Raw genomic sequence first — 25742 nt, forward strand, 5'->3', positions numbered from 1 at the left:
TCTGTTAAAGGTCAGGAATAACGTTGCTTGAATCACTTTTATGAATCACTTTTATGGCAGTCGAAGCGCTCATGGAATGGACAGCGGGGACGGCCAATCACATGCTAGCAAAATAAATTCCGAGCCAATCAATGAGCTTGTAGGCGTTTTGTTTAGTTGTTGTTATGTTTAGTCAGGTTTAATTTTTTGTTAAATTTTTTGGTAAATATCCATGTTAAAAATAACGACCAGGTCTCCTCAAATTGTAGTTTATTGAGTAAATAATGCACAGGATGGGGTTTAAAAAAAACACAATTGACAACAATAAATAAGAAAATATCAAGTGTGACAGAATTTCAGATTTAATTTTGTCTAAAAATAGTGAGTGGAAATGTATTTAAAATAGTTTAAAGACTATGATTCCTTCATTTTAGAATTGTGGTAAAAAAAATGTGCATGCAATATTTTTTCTCCTTTGTTTGGGAAAACGAAATCCCACTGCAAAAAATAACACATTAATGAATCACAAAGAGTGCACTGAAAGAAACATCGTTTATCCCGGTTTTCATGCTATAACGTTATACAATACTGTGCTGAAGGAATTAGCTTTAGAGAGAACAAAAATATTAATAGTGCAAATTATTGTTAATTATAAAGTGCATTATTGGTAGGTATGTATTATCGTCATTGGATTTATACACCACCAGAACCTTCATAATTACTACAGCAAGCAAAACATATGCACTAAATTAAGTCTTCTAGTCACATTAACTCAAATTGTACACAATATTAGAACTCCAATTTTAACCAATTTGAAGTAAATCTGTCTTTTTTTTTTAAACATTATTGGAGCCCTCTAGACATGACATAACACCCCTATAGTCTCATTTACATTCACATAATATTAGAACTCCAATTTTAACCAATTTGAAGTAAATCTGTCTTTTTTTTTAACATTATTGGAGCCCTCTAGACATGACATAACACCCCTATAGTCTCATTTACATTCACATAATATTAGAACTCCAATTTTAACCAATTTGAAGTAAATCTGTCTTTTTTTTTTAAACATTATTGGAGCCCTCCAGACATGACATAACACCCCTATAGTCTCATTTACATTCACATAATATTAGAACTCCAATTTTAACCAATTTGAAGTAAATCTGTCTTTTTTTTAAACATTATTGGAGCCCTCTAGACATGACATAACACCCCTATAGTCTCATTTACATTCACATAATATTAGAACTCCAATTTTAACCAATTTGAAGTAAATCTGTCTTTTTTTTAACATTATTGGAGCCCTCTAGACATGACATAACACCCCTATAGTCTCATTTACATTCACATAATATTAGAACTCCAATTTTAACCAATTTGAAGTAAATCTGTCTTTTTTTTTTAAACATTATTGGAGCCCTCTAGACATGACATAACACCCCTATAGTCTCATTTACATTCACATAATATTAGAACTCCAATTTTAACCAATTTGAAGTAAATCTGTCTTTTTTTTTAACATTATTGGAGCCCTCTAGACATGACATAACACCCCTATAGTCTCATTTACATTCACATAATACAGGAGACATAATGAAAGAAAATAAAGACATAAATAAAACATAATAAAGCCCAACACGTTAGCAATGGGAGTGTACCTTGTCGATGTTCTTCCTGTTCTGTGCCGTACTTCCTGCGGTGGCTACCGTCTAATCACAGTAACATTACTGACACCTAGTGACCAGTGTAGAATACTACATATCTCTTTGAATGCGCCTTCTGAATGACTTATATTTTAATTTATTTAGCTAGTTTACGCTTCACATGTTAGGTACAAAATATGTACAAGTTGCTTAAATAAGCAGATTTTTGACGCAAATAAGGTTACCGTTATACTTGATGATGATGATGATGATGATGAATGAGGCGGTGTTATTCCGGATGAGGAATGCTGAATGGTTTGGTCATCCCACCGTTGGAAGTGGTGTTCCCACCACAGTCGACATACTGGTACATCTCCTGCGAGACTTGCTCGGCATGGCTGAAGTACGTGGTGGTGACCGTCACTCTAAATAAAAGGACAAGCATAAAGTGAGGCCCCGCCCCCCTTTCCGACAAACAAACACAATGATTAAGTCCGGGATATGCCGTGCTAGGAAGCTGGTTCACTTTTTAGGAAGAGGAGTCGCTGACGTCGGAATATTATTACTTTATTCTCTTAACGTTATAAAAATATCGTAACGTTACAACCTTATTATTGTAATATTATGACTTTCTTCTCATAAATATGATTTTTTTATGATCAAAATATCAGATTGTTTAAGATTTTTTTTCAACATGGCCCTAATACTCCGTTGTACCGGATGTGTGAAATAAAATACTGTACTTGTAAAAAGGATATTACAAGAATAAGGTTGGAATATTACGATCAAAAATATATAATGTTACGAGAATACAGTTGTAAAATTACGAGAAAAAAGTTGTAATATTCAGAGAATAAAGTCGTAATATTATGAGGATAAAGTTGTACATTTATGAGAATGAGGTCGTAGTTTTAAGAAAAAAGTCGTAATGTTACAAAAATAAATTGTAAATTTAAGGGAAAAAAATCATAATATTATGAGAATAAAGTCATAACAGTATGACAATAAAGTGGTAACATTACGAGAACAAAGTCATAGTCAAGTTGTAAGTTTCTGAGAAAAAAAAGTCATAATATTAAGAGAATAAAGTCATAACAGTACAAGAAAAAAAAGTCATAATATTACGAGAATAAAGTTGTAATATTACAAGAGTAAAGTCATAGAAAAAAGTGGTACACAGTAGTACATTTACGAGAAACAAGTCGTAACATTACAAAAATAAAGTCATAACGGTATGAGGAAAAAAAATTGGGAGTGACCAGGATGGATAGGATGCATCCGTCTCTCTCACACTGGACATACAACAGACAACTTACTGCATCATCAAGACGATGTTGTGTACTTTGATCCTTAGTAGAGTGCAGTAGTCACTGTGAAACGAAACGAACATCAGTCAGTTTGGGATGATTTGATGAAATATGCATATTTGACCAATAACTGTGTATGGCAGCGGTCTCAAACACGCGGCCCGCGGGCCAAATGTGGCCCGCTGGACACTAGTTTGAGGCCCCCGTCTTGATATGAAAGTTTAATGTTAAAGTTTGATATGGATGCAGTATGGTATCCTCCCTATCCGTGTGGAAGTGGTAAGTTTTTGGCTATTTAAGTTGAAAGGAAATAACTTGGAGGCTACCGTTTAGGTCGCTAGCTCTCTAGTTTGCGAGTTAGCATGTGTCTCAAGACCCTGCAGTTGCGCAATATGTTGTAAATAAAGAGTATAAATGTGACTATAGTTGTGTTTTGTCATGTCTACAGGGCTCTAATAATGCTTTATTAATTTTAATCTGGAAAAAAATATTTGTCTACCCACCAAGTTTTTCTTATTTGCCGTTTTAATTATTATTATTATTATATTTATTTATTTATTACTGATTGATTGATTTTCTTTATTCTTGATTTGTTTATTTATTTTTCATCTTATTTTGTGTAGAAAAATAAAAAGTAAGATATTTTTTTTTGTTTTTAATAAATGCATTTTTTTTATTTTTTTTGGAAAACCTGATGCGGCCCAGTCTCACCCAGACCCGAGCTCCAGTGGCCCCCCAAGTAAATTGAGTTTGAGACCCCTGGTGTATGGTATAGGTGTTTTTAATAAATATAACAATATACAGAAATATACTGGTGAAGTATACTTACTACATATAGCTCATCTCATCCGCTATGACAGTAGGGACCATATAGTCAATCTGGGAATGGAAAGAAAGAGGAGTCACCCCTGCACATTCATTCATTCTTTATGGCCCATATGTATATATGTAATATGTATATATGTAATATTTATGTATGTAATATGTAGCGCTACCTGTTTCATGTCCAGAGGTCCGATGGCGGTGATGTTACTGATACGGGATTTTCCAATCACGGTATTGACGAACTCCACCTGAGCCGTGATGTTGGCCACCGCCACTGAGTAGTAGTTGTTGTTGGTGATGTTGAGCGTGTTCTGAGGGAGGGGGGGGTGGATAAATGGATCAGTCCAAAACCACATAAACCACCTTGTGGTGTCAGGTTCTACTGTGTATGGGGGGTCCTCGTGATGGGTATCAAACATGTGACAAACATCGCTTTTCCTCACGAGGGTCGCAGGGGCGTGCTGGAGCCTATCCCAGCTGTCTTCGGGGCGAGAGGCGGGGTACACCCTGGATTGGTGGCCAGCCAATCACAGGGCACATATAGACAAACAACCATTCACACTCACATTCATACCTATGGACAATTTGGAGTCGCCAATTAAGTCAGAGCACTTCACTGGCAGCGCCTAAATTCCTCACACAGCAGCTTAATACTCCAAAGGTGTATATACAAATATATACGAACATGTCCCGATATGACTCCAAAATAAAAAAAATTTCATTAATTCATTCATTTTCTACCGCATATCCTCACGAGGGTCGCAAGGGGTGCTGGAGCCTATCCCAGCTGTCTTCAGGGCGAGAGGCGGGGTACACCCTGGACTGGTGGCCAGCCAATCACAGGGCACATATAGACAAACAACCATTCACACTCACATTCATACCTATGGACAATTTGGAGTCGCTAATTAACCTAGCATGTTTTTGGAATGTGGGAGGAAACCGGAGTACCCGGAGAAAACCCACGCATGCACGGGGAGAACATGCAAACTCCACACAGAGATGGCCGAGGGTGGAATTGAACCCTGGTCTCCTCGCTGTGAGGTCCAAACGTGCAGTTATTAAAGATAATAAGTTGATAAACAAGGGTGTCCAAAGCGATTAATAGAAGTAGCCGGCCAGCGTCAGCAGCTAGATATGTCACAGATTGATTGGCTTTTCATTTACATTTGCTTTGGTTAGAGTCCGTTTTGGTTAGAGTCAGACCTTCTGGAATAGATTGATGCCGTTAACCAAGACACCACAGTATTATTATGATTTTTATCATTATATTCGGGATGGGGGCTGCACGGCGGTCGTGTGGTTAGCGCGCAGAACTCACAGCTAGGAGACCTGAGTTCGATTCCATCCTCGGGTATCTCTGTGTGGAGTTCGCATGTTAAGCAGTAGAAAATGAATGAATGAATGAATGAAAGAAAAAAAAATGCTTCTCAGTTCTGATATGTGAACAAACATATTATTAATATAAACTTACTCTTTTTTCCTTCCCATTTTTGCATTTTTTTTTAAATTATCCAAATATTTCCAACTTAATCTTCATTAATTTCCTTTGCATAAAATTACAACCTTATTCATATATTATTATGACTTTATTCCCATAACATTATAACCTTTTTCCCCAAGCCAATTTTCCAACAATTACCATTTTATTTTCTTATTTTATGTCTTAATAAATAAAAAAATAACATATACTTTTTTTCATATTTCTACTTTTTTCTCTTAATAATCTGATTTTATTCTCATAAAATTACTGCTTTTTTTCACCAACTTCCTTGGTTTGGCTGATGCTAGTCGAAGAGACCCACCGTGATGTTCAGGTAGACGCTGTGCTTGTCTTGGTCGTAGCTGACGTAAACAGACTTCACCCCGACGTAGGTCACGTCGATGGATCGAGGGAAGAGGAAGAAGACGGCCAAGCTGGACAACAGCAGGCAGACCGCAACCGACGCCGTTACGTACAACTTCCTGTGGAGGACACGGAAGGACTGCTAAGCCTTTGGATGGTACCTTACTATTCGTAAACAAAATATACACATTTAAGCAGTTTGTACATATTCTTGATCTAAATAAAGCATTTTCAAGCATAAAAAAGGCAAAATGTACTTCTTCAATCTACCATATTGGGTAATAAGTTGACTATAGGGGTGTTATTTCATATCTAGAGGGCTCTAAAACCATATTAAGGTGGTCATAAACATGTTTTTTATTTGACTGAGGCTTACTATTCATAAAAAAATGCACATTTAAGCAGTTTGTTCATATTCTTGGCCTAAATAAAGCATTTTCAAGCATAAAAAAAGCAAAATAGACTTCTTCAATCTAACATATTGGGTAATAAGAGTGTAAAGTTGACTATAGGGGTGTGATTTCACATCTAGAGGGCTCTAAAACCATATAAAGTTGGTCATAAACATGTTTTTATTTGACTGAGGCTTACTATTCGTAAACAAAATATGCACATTTAATCAGTTTGTTCATATTCTTGGCCTAAATAAAGCATTTTCAAGCATAAAACGGGCAAAATGGACTTCTTCAATGTAATATATTGGGTAATAAGTTGACTATAGGGGTGTTATTTCATATCTAGAGGGCTCTAAAACCATATTAAAGTTGGTCATAAACATGTTTTTTATTTGACTGAGGCTTACCATTCGTAACCAAAATATGCATATTTAAGCAGTTTGTTCATATTCTTGGACTAAATAAAGCATTTTCAAGCATAAAAAAGGCAAAATTGATTTCTTCAAACTACCGTATTTGGTAATAAGAGTGTAAAGTTGACTATAGGGGTGTGATTTCACATCTAGAGGGCTCTAAAACCATATTAAGGTGGTCATAAACATGTTTTTTATTTGACTATTTGTGTATTTTTTTTATTATTCGTAAACAACATATGACCATTTAAGCAGTTTGTACATATTCTTGGCCTAAATAAAGCATTTTCAAGCATAAAACGGGCAAAATGGACTTCTTCAATGTAATATATTGGGTAATAAGTTGACTATAGGGGTGTTATTTCATATCAAGAGGGCTCTAAACCATATTAAGTTGGTCATAAACATGTTTTTTTATGTACTGACTACTAAAATATTCAATTTATAAATAAGTAATCCTACTTTGCCGAAATTCACTTATCACAGTCGGGTGTAGAACCAATTAACAACCAATTAGCTACCAATTATCCCCGATAAAATCATAATAAAACAATAAATACTGTATGTATTGGCAAAGCAAAGTACAGGAAAATGTATTGGTATTACCGTGCTAGTGTCTTAGATATCACAGTACAGGAAGTAGATATGACATCATGCATGATATTTCTACATATTGTATACACAAATATAGTAAATGTACTATAAGTGTACATACGTTCTCCTGGGGCGAAGCCTTTGGTCGCTGTACGGAATCAATGCCACAAGTTGATTTTCCTGTCCTGAAGCAAAGACAAAGTAAGTGAATGCAAGGTAAGCATACCACTAGTTATGGAATATCTAAGAACGAGCTGTGAGTATCGCTGTTTTATGTGGACCTGCCTTCCAAACGTGCTACATTTTAGGTGCAAAAACACTTGAATAGATAAGTCCCTATGTTTTTATATTTAATGCAGTTAAAAGTCATCCCTCATCATCTATGTTGTGCTTTTTTCGACCAAATTAAGCATTTTCTAGCATTAAAAAAATTGCTAAATGAAGTAAAATGCAAAGATAAAGCATGGGTGTGACACACAAGCACCAGACTTCATCGCCGGGACAGGTTTTTGGTTTAAATGACCTCACAACAAGCACAATAATCCCAAATTGTTGCTCAACTCAACTCTGAAACCCTCATAATCACTTCCTGTCCAGCCCCCCACTCAGCTCCCCTCGCATCGGAACACATTTAACAGCAACACACACAAGCACGAGTCTTATTTATGTCTTATTTTATCTTATTATGTCTACTATGTTGGGTAATAGGAGTGAAATGTTGACTATAGGGGTGTTATTTCATATCTAGAGGGCTCTAATCATGTTAAAAGTGTATTTAGAAGGTCCTACTTTGACATTCACTTATCGTGGTTGGGTCCGGAACCAATTAGCGGGGATAAACAAGTGATTACTGCACTACGGAGCGCCACAAACAGTAAATAGGAGTGAAATGTTGACTATAGGGGTGTTATTTCATATCTAGAGGGCTCTAATCATGTTAAAAGTGTATTTAGAAGGTCCTACTTTGGCATTCACTTATCGTGGTTGGGTGCGGAACCAATTAGCACTACGGAGCGCCATAAACAGTAAATAGGAGTGAAATGTTGACTATAGGGGTGTTATTTCATATCTAGAGGGCTCTAATCATGTTAAAAGTGTATTTAGAAGGTCCTACTTTGGCATTCACTTATCGTGGTTGGGTCCGGAACCAATTAGCACTACGGAGCGCCATAAACAGTAAATAGGAGTGAAATGTTGACTATAGGGGTGTTATTTCATATCTAGAGGGCTCTAATCATGTTAAAAGTGTATTTAGAAGGTCCTACTTTGACATTCACTTATTGTGGTTGGGTCCGTAACCAATTAGCACTACAGAGCGCCATAAACAGTAAATAGGAGTGATATGTTGACTATAGGGGTGTTATTTCATATCTAGAGGGCTCTAATCATGTTAAAAGTGTATTTAGAAGGTCATACTTTGACATTCACTTATCGTGGTTGGATCCGGAAACCAATTAGCGGGGATAAAGAAGTAATTGCTGCACTACAGAGCGCCACAAACAGTAAATAGGAGTGAAATGTTGACTATAGGGGTGTTATTTCATATCTAGAGGGCTCTGATCATGTTAAAAGTGTATTTAGAAGGTCCTACTTTGAGCAGAACCAATTAGCGGGGATAAAGAAGTGGTTACTGCACTACAGAGCGCCATAAACAGTAAATAGGAGTGAAATGTTGACTATAGGGGTGTTATTTCATATCTAGAGGGCTCTAATCATGTTAAAAGTGTATTTAGAAGGTCCTACTTTGACATTCACTTATCGTGGTTGGGTCCGGAACCAATTAGCGGGGATAAACAAGTGATTACTGCACTACGGAACGTTTCAGTACCTCTGGGGATTCTTCCGGTGCCCTGACATGTAGGACACGTCACACTGTCCCTTCCCGTGAACTCCACATACGGAAACTGGGAAACGTCCCCGTCTTTCCCATCTTCAGTGGGCGTGTCCTCCATGTGTGTGGTAAGACCATCCTGACCCACAGTGTAGCCGGTCTGTTTGAGAAAATGGGAGAATGACTTCCCCATTGTCACGCCTGGAAATGTAAAGCAGAACAGGGCTGTGTTATTTGGTGGTAAATATTGCTAAAATTGCTATTAAAATGTTAGTAAACCTATTAAAGTATATTGAGCTAGTGAGGTGATTTACAATATAGCCAAAAAGCGACGTCAAAATCATTTTACAATATATATGAAAATAGCACTTTAAAAATTGTACATATTCTTGGCCTAAATAAAACATTTTCAAGCATAAAAAGGACAAAATTTAGTTCTTCAATCTACCATATTGGGTAATAAGAGTGTAGAGTTGACTATAGGGGTGTTATTTCATACCTAGAGGGCTCTTAAACCATATTAAGTTGGTCATAAACATGTTTTTTATTTGACTGAGGCTTACTATTCATGAACAAAATATGCACATTTAATCAGTTTGTACATATTCCTGACCTAAAAAAAGCATTTTTCAAGCATAAAAAGGACAAAATTGACTTCATAAATCTAACATATTTGGTAATATTAGTGTAAAGTTGGCTAAAGGGGTGTTATTTCACATCTAGAAGGCTCTAAAACCATGTTAAGTTGGTCATAAACATGTTTTTTATTTGACTGAGGCTTACTATTTGTAAACGAAGTATGCACATTTAAGCAGTTTGCACATATTCTTGGCCTAAATAAAGCATTTTGAAACATAAAAAGGGCAAAATGGACTTCCTCAATCTACCATATTGGGTAATAAGAGTGTAAAGTTGACTATAGGGGTGTTATTTCATATCTAGAAGGCTCTAAAACCATGTTAAGATGGTCATAAACATGTTTTTTATGCCCTGACTACTAAAATATTCTATTTATAAATAAGGAATCCTACTTCACTTATCACAGTCGGGTGTAGAACCAATTAGCAACCAATTAACAACCAATTATCCCTGATAAAAGCATAATAAAACAATAAATACTGTATGTATTGGCAAAGCAAAGTACAGGAAAATGTATTGGTATTACCGTGCTAGTGTGTTAGCTAGCACAGTACAGGAAGTAAATATCACGTCATGCATGCATTTAAAAAAAAATAATAATAAAACTATTAAGTCATTAAAAATAAATGATTGGTTATTATATGAATTAAAACTTTATTGACAATTCACACGTGAATCACGTACGCATTACGCATTTACGGAAGAAAAAGTAGTTCCCTTCATTTAACACACACGACCTCAAATGTCTGAAATATTATCAAAAGTATCAATATTTTAATTAGAGAACCGACTTTCGCGCATGAAGACCTAATTATCGGGAGTGTCGATATTTCACTATTGACGCGCACTTGGCTACGAAAGAAGCTAATGCTAACGTCACTTGTTAGCCGGAGGCCGGCTAGCTGTAAGAACACAGCTAGCCGTACAGTTTAGGCCAAAGCACGTTTAAATGTGAACGTGTAAAACCAATACGCTATCCTAAACATATATATAAGCTTTAGAACTTATATATATATACATATATAAGCTGAGAGAACAATGAAGCTGTTGTGTGAAAACAAGCGACTTGCTCCGAAGCACTACGGAGCTAGCCACGATACCGATTGTGTTCATTAACGCAAAGGTACATAAATATAACCAATCCTAGCCGATAACGGAACAAGTGAGAAATGGCTCCACTTACCTTATGTAACAGCTTCAGAATTAGCGGAATGCGACGAGTGGGTCATGCAGTGTTTTGTTTACCAAACAAGACTGAAACAGACATGCGCGTTGCGCGAGTGGGACTCGCAGTGACGTATGGCAGGGGTGTCCAAAGTGTGCCCTGCGGGCCATTTGTCATGAGGCACATTCCATAAAGTATAATTATATTATTCATTCATTTTCTACCGCTTTTCCTCATGAGGGTCACAGGGGGTGCCGGAGCCTATCCCAGCTGTCTTAGGGCGAGAGGCGGGGTACACCCTGGACTGGTGGCCAGCCAATCACAGGGCACATATAGACAAACAACCATTCACACTCACATTCATACCTATGGACAATTTGGAGTGGCCGAGGGTGGAATTGAACTCGGGTCTCCTAGCTGTGAGGCCTGCACACTAACCACTTTCCATGCCGCATGTCCTCCAATGAACTGCTTTGCTCAGACACAATACACAATGGGAAACTTCAAAACTCATATTGGTACTTCTTTGTATATTTTTAGGTACACCTTTGGAGTGTTAAGTTACTGTGTGATGAGTTTAGTGTTTTTTTTTTTTTGCAAGCATAAACATGGCGAAATAACTAATAGATGTCGACTTGCTATTGGAATGTGGGAGGAAACTCCCAACAGAGATGGCCGTGGGTGGAATTGAACCCTGGTCTCCTAGCTGTGAGGCCTGCGCACTAACCACTTTCTATGCCGCATGTCCTCCAATGAACTGCCTTGCTCAGACACAATGCAGAATGGGAAACTTCAAAACTCATATTGGTACTTCTTTGTATATTTTTAGGTACACCTTTGGAGTGTTAAGTTACTGTGTGATGAGTTTAGTGTTTTTTTTTTGCAAGCATAAACATGGCTAAATAAACTAATAGATATCGACATGTTTTTGGAATGTGGGAGGAAACTCCACACAGAGATGGCCGTGGGTGGAATTGAACTCGGGTCTCCTAGCCGTGAGGTCTGTGCGCTAACCACTTGACCACCGAATTATATTATAATTTTTTTTTTTTTTGCAATTTTACAACAATGATGTCTTAATATAGTGAGGACAAAAAGACATACATTTAGTAGCATAAAGTTGAAATCTTCAATAAAAATATGATTTTTTGGAGGAGGTGGTTAGGGATCGGGATGTGTGGGCTTCCCTGCTGAGATCGCTGCCCCTGCGAAAAAAAAGCATAAAAAATAAATGCATAATGGGTTATAATATTATGGGGACAAAGGTATGAATATAATAAGAGAATATACAAAAAGAAAGCTGTCATTTTACAATGAAACATGTTGTGCAGGGGCGTCAAACGGCAGTAGGCTATACGGAGATGTTGCAGGGGGCATCCCTCCTCACTGAAGCCCCTCGTCTGTGTGGTAACGACTGGGTTAACATTATGTAAACATAACATATTTTTTTTATAAATTATATTATAAATAAAATAAAATAAATAAAATAAATAAAATAAATAAAATAAATAAAATAAATAAAATAAATAAATAAAATAATAAATAAATTAAATAAATTAAATAAATTAAATAAAAATTATAATTTTTTATATCATTTTAAGGCCTAAAAATAATCGCAAACAAGCAATGGTGACACATTTCATAGTTTACTCTTAACTTGCTCAAAGAGTTACAGTTTCTTTTAACAATTTCAAGAGCTAAAAACTAAAAGTCGCCTCAGAGTAGTACACAACATTTTCGTCGGCATTAAAAAAAAAAAAAAAAAAAAGCAACTGTAAACATTGTTAAAACGACTACACATCAAAAAAAAAATATTCAACATTACTATTAATAAAAAGAAATGAAAAAAGGAGATGTAGAAAAAGTCTGTGGGAACGTGAAATCATTTCATACAAGCAGGGTGAACACGGTTAAAATGGATCTAGTCGAACATGTCGTCGTGGTCGTTGTCCTCTTCGTTGTCCGTCTCCGCAAAGTACTTCACTTCCTTCTTTGCACGGCCGGCCCGGAATGTCGTGTTGACGCCGCTCTTTTCGTCCTCATCGTCGGACGGAGGCTTCTGAGGCTTCTGATTGAATACACAAACATTCAAGTCTCATTACTGCTGCGTTCAGGGTCCCGGACAACAAAATTGTAGACCTGCACAAGATGCCAATGGACTATAAACCACCAACAAGACTGTAGACCTGCACAAGAATGGAACGGACTACAAGATTGTAGACCTGCACAAGACTGGAATAAACTGGAATGTACCACTAGACCATGAACAACCTTGTAGACCTGATCTACGCAACACTGGAATGGAACACAAGATTGTAGACCTGCACAAGACCGGAATTAGACCTGCACATGACTGTAATGGACAGAAATCCCATCAAAAAGACTGTAGACCTGCACAAGACTGGAATGGACTACAAGATCATCAACAAGAAAATAGACCTGCACAATACTGAAATGGACTACAAGATTGAAGACCTGCACAAGACCGGAATTGACCATCAACAAACTCTAGACCTGTACATGACTGGAATGGACTACAAGATCATGAACAAGAACATAGACCTACACAATACTGAAACGGACTACAAGATTGTAGACCTGCACAAGACCGGAATTAGACCTGCACATGACTGTAATGGACAGAAATCCCATCAAAAAGACTGTAGACCTGCACAAGACTGGAATGGACTACAACATTGTAGACCTGCACAAGACTGGAATAAACTGGAATGTACCACTAGACCATGAACAACCTTGTAGACCTGATCTACGCAACACTGGAATGGAACACAAGATTGTAGACCTGCACAAGACCGGAATTAGACCTGCACATGACTGTAATGGACAGAAATCCCATCAAAAGGATTTTAGACCTGCACAAGACTGGAATGGACCATTAACAAACTCTAGACCTGCACATGACTGTAATGGACTACAAGATCATCAACAAAAAATAGACCTACAGAATACCGAAATGGACTACAAGATTGTAGACCTGCACAAGATCGGAATTAGACCTGCACAAGACCGGAATTAGGACTGTAATGGACAGAAATCCCATCAAAAAGACTGTAGACCTGCACAAGACTGGAATGGACTACAAGATCATCAACAAGAAAATAGACCTGCACAATACTGAAATGGACTACAAGATTGTAGACCTGCACAAGACCCGAATTGACCATCAATAAACTCTAGACCTGCACATGACTGTAATGGACAGAAATCCCATCAAAAAGACTGTAGACCTGCACAAGACTGGAATGGACTACAAGATCATCAACAAAAAAATAGACCTACAGAATACCGAAATGGACTACAAGATTGGAGACCTGCACAAGACCGGAATTGACCATCAACAAACTCTAGACCTGCACATGACTGTAATGGACAGAAATCCCATCAAAAAGACTGTAGACCTGCACAAGACTGGAATGGACTACATGATCATCAACAAGAAAATAGACCTGCACAATACTGAAATGGACTACAAGATTGTAGACCTGCACAAGACCCGAATTGACCATCAACAAACTCTAGATCTGGACATGACTGGAATGGACAGAAATCCCATCAAAAACACTGTAGACCTGCACGAGACTGAAATGGACTGCATGATTGTAGACCTGCACAAGACCGGAATTAGACCTGCACATGACTGTAATGGACAGAAATCCCATCAAAAAGACTGTAGACCTGCACAAGACCAGAATGGACTACAAGATCATCAACAAGAAAATAGACCTACAGAATACCGAAATGGACTACAAGATTGTAGACCTGCACAAGACTGGAATAAACTGGAATGTACCACAATACCATGAACAACCTTATAGACCTGATCTACACTAGACTGGAATGAAACACAAGGTTAACAGATTGTAGACCCGCACAAGACCGGAATTGACCATCAACAAACTCTAGACCTGCACATGACTGTAATGGACAGAAATCCCATCAAAAAGACTGTAGTCCTGCACATGACTGAAATGGACTACATGATTGTAGACCTGCACAAGACCAGAATTAGACCTGCACAAGACCGGAATTAGACCTGCACATGACAGAAATGGACTACATGATTGTAGACCTGCACAAGACCAGAATTAGACCTGCACAAGACCGGAATTAGACCTGCACATGACTGTAATGGACAGAAATCCCATCAAAAAGACTGTAGACCTGCACAAGACTGGAATGGACTACATGATCGTAGACCTGCACTAGACCAGAATTAGACCTGCACAAGACCGGAATTAGACGTGCACAAGAACGGAATTAGACCTGCACATGACTGTAATGGACAGAAATCCCATCAAAATGACTGTAGACCTGCACAAGACCAGAATCAGACCTGCACAAGACTGGAATGAACTAGAATGTACCACAAAGCTATTAACAACATTGTAGACCTGATCCACACAAGACTGGAACGGACCGCCACGTCCCACAAAGCCATCAACAAGATTGCCGACCTGCACAAAAATGAAATGGACTACAAGACCACCAAGATTATAGAGTTGCACAAGACCGGCATGGACTACAAGACCATCAGAAAGACCGCAGACCTGCACAAGACTGGAGTGGGAGTGGACAACATGCCCATAAACAAGACTATGGATTCCAAGATGGCCAACAAACATGCCAATATGTGGTTACGTTCAATAACAGATACTCACCCTTCCTCCTACTTTAGGAGTTTTCTTCACGGGATTATACTCGTCATCCTCGGAGCCGGAAGCCATTCTCTTTCTTCCCCGACCTTTGCCTGTGTTATGAATTATTAATTCCAGTCAGGCAAATGCGATGGATAAATAAGTTGAGAAATGGTGTGTGTGTACCTTTAAGAGCTGTCTTGGATCCTGTGTCAGAATCAGAGTCCCAGATGGATTTCTTTGCTTTTGGTGTCGGCGTCTTCCTCGCCTTCGGAGTTGCACTGGATGGCTTCTTAGCTGCTAAATATGATAATAATCATTTCATTCATTCATTCATTTTCTACTGTTACATTTGTTCACTTCCTGCTTTCCTAATATAATTTAAGTGTTTTTTTGTGTTTTTGTTAACTTTATTTTATTAATTTTTATTCTTTTATTTTTTTTTAATTATTATTTTTTTTAATTTATTTAATATTTATATTTTTATAAAAAATATATATTTTATTCATTCATTCATTCATTTTCTACCGCTTATCCTCACGAGGGTCTCGGGGGTTGCTGGAGCCTATCCCAGCTTTCTTGGGGCGAGAGGCGGGGTTACACCCTAGACTGGTGGCCAGCCAATCACAGGGCACATATAGACAAACAACCATTCACACTCACATTCATACCTATGGACAGCGGGAAGACAGCTGGGATAGGCTCCAGCACCCCCGCGACCCTCATGAGGAAAAGCGGTAGCAGTAATAGAGCGCTCCCTAGTGGACGTGGACATGGACACGCGTTACCTTTCTTTGCGGGTGATGATGAACTGTCAAAGGCAGGATTGCTTGAAAACGTGGAGGTAAGTCGATGGTTGTCGTCGTCGCTGTCAGATTTGGACGCGTCTAAAAAGATAACACAAGATGCTGTTATGACCTCCATACTTTTATTAGACATACTGTGTGTCACACTCTATAATAAAAAGGCTAAAAAAACTGTACAATAACAATGCAATAACTGTGCAATAAAATTTGTAAGTTTAGCTGATCAATGCTATTTCATTCATTCATTCATTTTCTACTGGTTATCCCCACAAGGGTCGCGGGGGTGTGCTGGAGCCTATCCCAGCTGTCTTCAGGGCGAGAGGCGGGGTACACCCTGGACTGGTGGCCAGCCAATCACAGGGCACATATAGACAACCACTCGACCGCCGTGCAGCCGATATATTAGTATATGTTTGTATATTTTTTAGTTATAACTTGGGAGTGTTAAGTTGCTGTGTGATGAGTTTAGTGATCACACCCACCCTATGGCATAACGTTTGTGCAGGGTCGCGCGGGGGGTGCAGGAGCCTATCACAAACATGCAAACTCCACACAGAGATGGCCGAGGGTGGGATTGAACCTGGGTCTGCTAGCTGTGGAGTTTGCATGTTCTCCCCGTGCATGCGTGAGTTTTTTTCTCCGGGTACTCCGGTTTCCTCCCACATTCCAAAAACATGCTAGGTTAATTAGCCACTCCAAATTGTCCATAGGTATGAATGTGAGTGTGAATGGTTGTTTGTCTATATGTGCCCTGTGATTGGCTGGCCACCAGTCCAGGGTGTACCCCGCCTCTCGCCTGAAGACAGCTGGGATAGGCTCCAGCACCCCTGTGACCCTTGTGAGGATAAGCGGTATAAAATGAATGAATGAATTAATATAACAGACCGTTTTGGCAGGAAGCAGAAATCAAAGGAAATACAGCTGGAATAGGTGCAGATTCTGGAAAATCTAAAAGGTTTTCTGTGCGGGTTATTGTGTGTAGCTGCTCTATAGGGGTCCACAAGTCAATACCCCTTTCATACATTGCTGAAACAGAGGGATTACTGTAATAAAAAGCATAAAGAATAAAAAAAATCAGCGTAAAAAGTTACATGAAGTCTGAACTCACCACTGTCATTGCTGTCTTCCGAGAGGATGGATTTGGAGGAGAAGATGCTGCTTGTCTCCTTTTTTGTCAAAGACTCCGAAGACTCCGATCTGGAAAAGAAAGAATCGTCCACAAATGAGTGCTGTCTCATAAAAAAAAAAAAACTAACATAGAAGTTAATGACGTGAAGCAGATGTCTTTACTTGGTCTTTTGTTTGGGGGCAGCGTAAAGGTCTTCATCGTCATCATTCTGGTCGCTGTAGCTTCCTTTCATTTCACACGCGTCTGTTGACGCCCTTACTGGAGAAGAGGTGGCGTCGTCGTTATCGTCATCATCTCCATTTTCTTCTTTATCGGCCTCATCTTCCTCCTCCTCCGAGAAGTCAAAGGTGTATTTTGGCTTGGACGCTGAAGGACAGCAGAGCAGGGATCAAACTCTGTGAACGCCTTACACATGACGGCAACGGTCTGAGTGTCCATGTGACACTCCCTGCGGGGACTTATGGTCTACATCCTAGCTGAAGTGGGCTACGTTAATAAAAATGGTAATGGTTTAATTTCATTTGAACATGCATCAGATTACAATTGAATGCATCCCATAATCAGTTCACAGTTCCACATGTCCAAAAGGAGTAGGAAGAAGCAAAGCTTATTCAACCCTACCCCTCCATTTGGTACTTTTACAATCACTGTTACATTTGTTCACTTCCTGCTTTCGTAATATAATAGAAGGTTTTTTTGTGTTTTTAATTTTAATTTTAATTTTAATTTTAATTTTAATTTTAATTTTAATTTTAATTTTAATTTTAATTTTAATTTTAATTTTAATTTTAATTTTAATTTTAATTTTTAATTTTTGTCACATACTGAAGTACGAGGTGATATGACCATACAATGACATAATGGTCATAATGGTCAAATTTAAAATTAAAAATTTTTGTTTTTAATTTTTTAATTTTTAATTAATTTTAATTTTGACCATTATGTCATTGTATGGTCATATCACCTCGTACTTCAGTACTTGGCAAAAATTAAAATTACAACTTAAATTATATTAGGATACATATTAAAAAACAACAAATTTTAATTTTTAAATTTTAAATTTGACCATTATGACCATTATGTCATTGTATGGTCATATCACCTCATACGTCAGTACTTGACTATTAAAATTAAAATTAAAATTAAAATTAAAATTAAAATTAAAATTAAAATTAAAATTAAAATTAAAATTAAAATTAAAATTAAAATTAAAATTAAAATTTTTGGCACGTACTGAAGTACGAGGTGATCTGACCATCCAATGACATAATGGGTACCATAGTAAGTGTCAATATAGTGATATATATAGCACATCATGACTGGTTCAAGACTCCTCATCCTTGTATGAAAATAAAACAGTTATACAGTGCGATTGGTGGTCAACCATACCTGATGCCCTCTGAGACTTGGTCTCGCGAGGGATGACAAGTTGACTGCTCTCCAGATCACTGTCTGATTTGGACTCGTCATCAGACCACGGGTTTCGTTTTTTCACCTTCTTTACAGGAGTGCCTTTGGGCCCTGGGGGTTTTCTTACTCTGGGGGGTCCTGCATTACAACAAACACAATTAAATATACAATAACTAGCTGTGTCCATAGGTATGAATGTGAGTGTGAATGGTTGTTTGTCTATATGTGCCCTGTGATTGGCTGGCCACCAGTCCAGGGTGTACCCCGCCTCTCGCCCCAAAGACAAACAAAATTGGTTCTCGACTCAGTTATAATAAATTAATTTAGTTAGACCATAACAAAACCTGTTTACAACTTTCTAAACATCGTTAACATTATTAGAGCTCTGTTGACATGAAATAACACCCCTATAGTCACATTTACACTCATATTACCCAGTGTAGTACACATACAGTACAGTAATACCAGAAAATTAGCCACTGAAAACATAAGGATCGCGCTTGTGTTAGTTTGGAGCAGGTTGTGGCCGTTTCTAGGAGACCCGAGTTCAATTCCACCCTCGGCCATCTCTGTGTGGAGTTTGCATGTTCTCCCATGTGCATGTGTGGGTTTTCTTTTCCGGGTACTCCGGTTTCCTCCCACATTCCAAAAACATGCTAAGGCTAATTAGCGACTCCAAATTGTCCATAGGTATGAATGTGAGTGTGAATGGTTGTTTGTCTATATGTGCCCTGTGATTGGCTGGCCACCAGTCCAGGGTGTACCCCGCCTCTCGCCCCCGAAGACGGCTGGGATAGGCTCCAGCACCCCCCCGCCCGCGACCCTCGTGAGGAAAAGCGGTAGAAAATGAATGAATGAATACTATATATACTATACTATACTATACTATACTATACAATACGATATACTATACTATACTATACTATACGATACTATACGATATGATACTATACTATACTATACGATATGATACTATACTATACTATACGATATGATACTATACTATACTATACTATACAATACTCCGGCAACACAAAGCTGCCCGGCAGATGCCTGTCTGTAAATCATGCGGCGGAAAAATACATCGCCGAACCCACGCGCGTATCGGCCGATACCGATTCAAGTAAAGAACGCAAATATCGGCCGACCGATGTATCGGTCGATCCTTAGTTTGCAGTACTGACCTGGTTCTTTCTTCTCCTTCTTGACACGTGGCGTCTTTGGTTTGACTGCAGGGCTTTCACCCGTCGCTGCATCTCCGCCCAAACCATCATCATCACCCTCCAACTTCAGAGCTGGGTCTGAGTCCACCTGAGAGGAAAGGTTACACTTTTGATGGGATTTTGTTTTCCGAATCTCTTGGTAAGATCGTGTGATATCGATTCCTTACCTTTTTCTTTTTAGCCACTTTCTTGGCAGCGTCGGACTTCAGCGGCTGAGATGGGGGATCAACCCTGCGGCCAAACGGTGACGGCATTGTCTCCTCCAGATTCAACTTCTTCGCTTTGGGTTTTCCCACTTTGCCTTTGACAAGTTTGATAACTTTCCCTAAATTCTGCTCTTCCCGCTCAATGGACTCATAATTCTAATGAAAAACAAACATTGCAAAGGCCTGATATGAATATAAGACACCCACTGATGTACTGCGTATTGTGTATACTAGTGTATACTACACTGAAAAAAAATAATAATAATAATAATGAGGAGGTTTCTGTAAAAAAAAAAACTTACATCTAACTCTTCAATGAACACTGCCAAATCCTCCTTCCACAGATCTTCTGGAGATTTCTTTTGGAGATTTTGCAGCTCCCCTGTCTGCACAACAATACAGTATTAACAATACATAGTAACAACATGGAGTCCATGATATTTGACATTGAAAATTTTTTGTATAGTTAATTAAGCACGGACATAATTGGGGCAAAGCATCAATGATGCGATGCTAGAAATGCTAATATGGTCACCGTGAATGTGAACACAGCCCTGAAATGAAGACTACATAATGTGACAAACAAGATATCATAATTTGCGGACAAAAAGTCACACTTTTTTTTCATAGGTTGGCTGTTCCTGCAACTTATACTCCAGATCGACTTATAAATGAAAAAAAGTGTTTATGTTACATAAACACTGGACACCTTTTGTGTTCATGTTTATTTTTTGTGTAGCTGAGTAAGCATTGTGTGACTTATGTATGTTTTTTTTAACCTAATTATGCATTTTTGGCCTTGTGCCACTTATACTCCAGTGTGACTTATGTATGTTTGTTTTTTTTACCTAATTATGCATTTTTGGCCTTGTGCGACTTATGTATGTTTTCTTTACCTAATTATGCATTTTTGGCCTTGTGCTACTTATACTCCAGTGTGACTTATGTATGTTTTTTTTTTACCTAATTATGCATTTTTTTGTCTTGTGCGACTTATATTCCAGTGTGACTTATGTATGGTTTTTTTTACCTAATTATGCATTTTTGGCCTTGTGCTACTTATACTCCAGTGTGACTTATGTATGTTTTTTTATTTTTTTACCTAATTATGCATTTTTGGCCTTGTGCTACTTATACTCCAGTGTGACTTATGTATGTCTTTTTTTTTTACCTAATTATGCATTTTTGGCCTTGTGCTACTTATATTTCAGTGTGACTTATGTATGTTTTTTTTTACCTAATTATGCAATTTTGGCCTTGTGCGACTTATGTATGTTTTTTTTCTACCTAATTATGCATTTTTGGCCTTGTGCTACTTATACTCCAGTGTGACTTATGTATGTTTTTTTTTTTACCTAATTATGCATTTTTGGCCTTGTGCTACTTATATTTCAGTGTGACTTATGTATGTTTTTTTTACCTAATTATGCAATTTTGGCCTTGTGCGACTTATGTATGTTTTTTTTTTACCTAATTATGCATTTTTGGCCTTGTGCTACTTATATTTCAGTGTGACTTATGTATGTTTTTTTTACCTAATTATGCAATTTTGGCCTTGTGCGACTTATGTATGTTTTTTTTCTACCTAATTATGCATTTTTCAGAGCGAAAATTACGGTAAATAAATATAATTCATCAAACCTTTTGGTCCCTTTGTTTAAGGAGCTCCTCAACCTTCTCTTTTGTCAAGCACCACAGAGACATGTTGAGGATGTAGTTAAAATTCGGGCCTGACGAGGAACCGGAGCCCACTGAGCTGTCACTCTCATTTCCATCGTTTTCATCGTCTTCTAGTACCTGTCGGGACAAAAGAAAACATCGTACCACAAAATTACATTCCCTGCTGTCGCCAAGAGTCTATGTACTGAGCAGGATTAAAAAATAAAATAAAAAATAAAAAAGTATTAAATAAAAAAAAATAAAATAAAATTAATTTAAAAAATTTGAAAAATAAAAATTAATAAAATAAAGTTTAAAAAAACACACAAAAAACTTAAATTATATTAGGAAAGCAGGAAGTGAACAAATGTAACAGTTACTGATTGTAAAAGTACCAGATGGAGGGGTAGGATTTAATAAGCTTTGCTTCTTCCTACTCCTTTTGGACATGTGGAACTGTGAACTGATTATGGGATGCATTCAATTGTAATCTGATGCATGTTCAAATGAAATTAAACCATTACCATTACCAATTAACATAGCATGTTTTTGGAATGTGGGAGGAAACCGGAGTAAAAATAACAATAAATAAAAACAAAAATAGTAGTAAAAATAAAATTAAAAAAATTACAAAAAAACAAAAAAAACAAGAACAAAAATAAAAAAAAACAACTTAAACTAAAGCAGGAAGTGAAAAAAATATGTAATAGGGGTTCATAAAGGGCAATTAAGTTTAAAACAAATAAGCAAACACAGGTAACACAACATCATACAGAAATGTTCCATAGACAATTACAATGTCAAGTAGTTTATGTATTGAGAGAAATACAGTATAATAAGTGGAAATGACACTATGGATATACTAGCCCATTTCAATGTGAATACCTTTTCTTGAGCTCTGCTCCAGGCAGCTACAGGATCAGACTCAAAGCCCTTCTGGACCAACATGCGTATCAGTTCACGCTTGGACTTGTTCTCTGTTCGGATAAAAAATCATGAAAACTCACCATACCCTGAGAAATACAGCTGAGGTGTCGAAATCAGGGCGCTACCCACCAATGGTGATTTTCCCTTCGATTTTCTCTAGCACAAAACGAGCCTGGTTGGACAGTTTGGCGGCTTCGGCGCCGAGGCTACCGACTAACCAGTCTTTCCGAAGTTTGTAGTAGTGCAGGCGAAGTTCGAAGAATTCTCTCAGAATGTCTTGGACGGAATCGTATCTCTTCAGACAACCCATGTGGTCAAAGAGAACCTGAGAAAAAGAAGTATGCGGCTTGTGTAACTGATTCCAGGACAGCAGATCGCAGTGTTTATTATTATTCTACCATTGAGTTGCATGTGAGGCTGGACTGAAGCTTGAAGACTTTGTGGAGGCCCGCCGCTTCCGCCTGGGCCAGTTTCTCCTCAGACATGCGCACCACAAACTTGACAGTCGAATCCGTGTGGTACTCCTTGTAGTCGTTGATGAGTGCCGGTGTTTTATCCGTGCCCTGCAGCATGGGCTCCAGCACGGACTCCTTGTAAGCCTGCACGTGACAATGGACAACCAGGGTTATTATGTATGAGTATCCATCAATGTATTTCTGATGGAAATGAACTATTTTAATGGTAATGGTTTAATTTCATTTGAACATGCATCAGATTACAATTGAATGCATCCCATAATCAGTTCCCAGTTCCACATGTCCAAAAGGAGTAGGAAGAAGCAAAGCTTATTAAATCCTACCCTTCCATCTGGTACTTTTACAATCAGTAATCATATACATTTGTTACATTTGTTCACTTCCTGCTTTCCTAATATAGTTTTTTCTTGTTTTTTTTGTTTTATTTTTTAATTAAAATTTTTATCCTAATATTTTTAATTTTAATTTTAATTTTAATTTTAATTTTAATTTTAATTTTAATTTTAATTTTAATTTTAATTTTAATTTTAATTTTAATTTTAATTTTAATTTTAATTTTAATTTTAATTTTAATTTTTTCATTCATTCAGTCATTTTCTACCGCTTTTCCTCACGAGGGTCGCGGGAGGTGCTGGAGCCTATCCCAGCTGTCTTCGGGCGAGAGGCGGGGTACACCCTGGACTGGTGGCCAGCCAATCACAGGGCACATATAGACAAACAACCATTCACACTCACATTCATACCTATGGACAATTTGGAGTTAACTAATTAACAATTAATTAAGTTAATTAATAAAACTAACAAAAATATTAGTTAATATCGTAAATCAGATATGCAAGTGATCTCATTCCCCTGTAAGAGACAGCGACACTGAAGTGCAGACTCACATACCCAGACAACCCGGGCTATTTGAATTAACTTAATTAATTAAGTTAATTAACAAAATTAACCTAGCATGTTTTTGGAATGTGGGAAGAAACCGGAGCACCCGGAGAAAACCCACGCATGCATGGGGAGAACATGCAAACTCCACACAGAGATGGCCGAGAGTGGAATTGATCCCTGGTCTCCTAGCTGTGAGCTCTGCGCGCTAACCACTCGACCGTCGTGCAGCCCGACTTGATTATTCAATGCTAAAATATTAGTTAATATAGTAAATCAGATATGCAAGTGATCTCATTCCACTGTAAGAGACAGCAACAGTGAAGGGCAGACTCACATGCCCAGACAACCAACTCATTAGTTTTTGAAAGTAGTACCTTGAAGAACCTTGAAGAAGTACCCTGAAATGTATGATGAGAGCCAGTGGAATGCACCATACCTGTGTCCATGTTCGTATGGGGAGTTCTGTGATCTCGATGGAGTTTTTGTCCAGGACCGACACCTCGCCGCTAACCAGGTACTGGTTCGGACCAAGTTCATGGATCGTCCCTTTAAAGTTCTTGTATCTGGGCAGCTGTCAGGAGACGATTCGTTCATGATGAGTATCAACACTTCAGCAAGTTACATTGCGCTTAATATATATATATATATATTATTAATATATTATTATTATTCACATGCAGGGTGTTAAAAAGTGTTCAATTGTCTGGAATGTCTTGAATGTTCGAAAGGGACGTGTAGAATTTTATAATAATAATAATAATAATTATCATTATTATTATTATAAAATAAAATAACATATATATAAATTTTATTTTTTATATAAAAAGAATAAATAATAAAAATAACAACAACAATAATAATAATAATTGTTATTAATATTATTATTGTTGTTATTTTTATTTATTAATATTAATATATTATTATTATTCACATGCAGGGTGTTAAAAGTGTTCAATTGTCTGGAATGTCTTGAATGTTTGAAAGGGACGTGTAGAATTTTATAATAATAAGAATTATTATTATTATTATTATGTTTGTATTATTATAATTATTATAAAATAAAATAATATATATAGAAATGTTATTTATTTATATATAAAGAGAATAAATAATAAAAATAACAACAATAATAATTGTTATTATTATTAATATTAATATTGTTGTTATTTTTATTTATTATTAATAATATATTATTATTCACATGCAGGGTGTTAAAAGTGTTACATTTTCTGGAATGTCTTGAATGTTCGAAAGGGACGTGTAGAATTTCATAAATATTATTATTATATTATTATTATTTTTATTATAAAATAAAATAATATATATACATTTTATTTATTTATATATAAATAATAAAAATTAAAATAATAATAATTATTATTAATATTATTATTTTTGTTATTTTTATTATGTAAAAAATAACAATAATAATAATAATAATAATAAGTATTATTATTATTATAAAATAAAATATATATACTTTTTATTTATTTATATATACATAATAAAAATAAAAATTATTATTATTAATATTATTAATTTTGTTATTTTTATTATGTATATATAAATGAATAAAATGTATAGATATTATTTTATATAATAAAAATAATAATAATAATAATTAATATTATTATTGTTGTTATTTTTATTTCTTATTATTATTATTTGCTCATATAAAATTCTACACGTCCCTTTTGACGTGACATTCCAGACAATTTAACACTTT

General features: G+C 36.8%; 2 protein-coding genes across 4 annotated transcripts in view; both read right to left on the reverse strand.

Moving 5' to 3' along the window:
- Positions 1–234: 234 nt before the first annotated feature.
- Positions 235–10800, reverse strand: LOC131101542 (transmembrane protein 106B-like). The gene is made up of 8 exons (XM_058046798.1): positions 10659–10800; positions 8834–9037; positions 7127–7190; positions 5563–5722; positions 3928–4068; positions 3762–3811; positions 2942–2995; positions 235–2050 (listed from the first exon to the last, which is right to left on the reverse strand). The coding sequence occupies exons 2-8, from the start codon at positions 9027–9029 to the stop codon at positions 1915–1917; spliced, it is 801 nt and encodes a 266-aa protein (XP_057902781.1). The 5' UTR covers positions 9030–9037; positions 10659–10800; the 3' UTR covers positions 235–1914.
- Positions 10801–12272: 1472 nt separating this feature from the next.
- Positions 12273–25742, reverse strand: part of top2b (DNA topoisomerase II beta) — a 34600-nt gene continuing 21130 nt past the window's right edge. For 2 of the 3 annotated variants that reach the window (XM_058047058.1, XM_058047057.1), the window contains exons 22-36: positions 24453–24587; positions 23054–23254; positions 22785–22980; positions 22614–22705; positions 21711–21866; positions 20372–20455; positions 20031–20225; positions 19825–19951; positions 18620–18778; positions 17392–17596; positions 17210–17298; positions 16084–16182; positions 15482–15595; positions 15320–15408; positions 12274–12708 (exon numbers count right to left, since the gene is read on the reverse strand). In XM_058047058.1, the coding sequence (XP_057903041.1) occupies positions 12562–12708; positions 15320–15408; positions 15482–15595; positions 16084–16182; positions 17210–17298; positions 17392–17596; positions 18620–18778; positions 19825–19951; positions 20031–20225; positions 20372–20455; positions 21711–21866; positions 22614–22705; positions 22785–22980; positions 23054–23254; positions 24453–24587 (2088 nt within the window). In that variant the 3' untranslated portion in view covers positions 12274–12561. Of the gene's footprint in view, positions 12709–15319; positions 15409–15481; positions 15596–16083; positions 16183–17209; positions 17299–17391; positions 17597–18619; positions 18779–19824; positions 19952–20030; positions 20226–20371; positions 20456–21710; positions 21867–22613; positions 22706–22784; positions 22981–23053; positions 23255–24452; positions 24588–25742 lie in introns of all 3 variants that reach the window. The other variant, XM_058047059.1, reaches the window with a different exon arrangement.

Source organism: Doryrhamphus excisus, chromosome 14, assembly GCF_030265055.1.
Source record: "Doryrhamphus excisus isolate RoL2022-K1 chromosome 14, RoL_Dexc_1.0, whole genome shotgun sequence".
Taxonomy (NCBI): Eukaryota; Metazoa; Chordata; class Actinopteri; order Syngnathiformes; family Syngnathidae; genus Doryrhamphus; species Doryrhamphus excisus.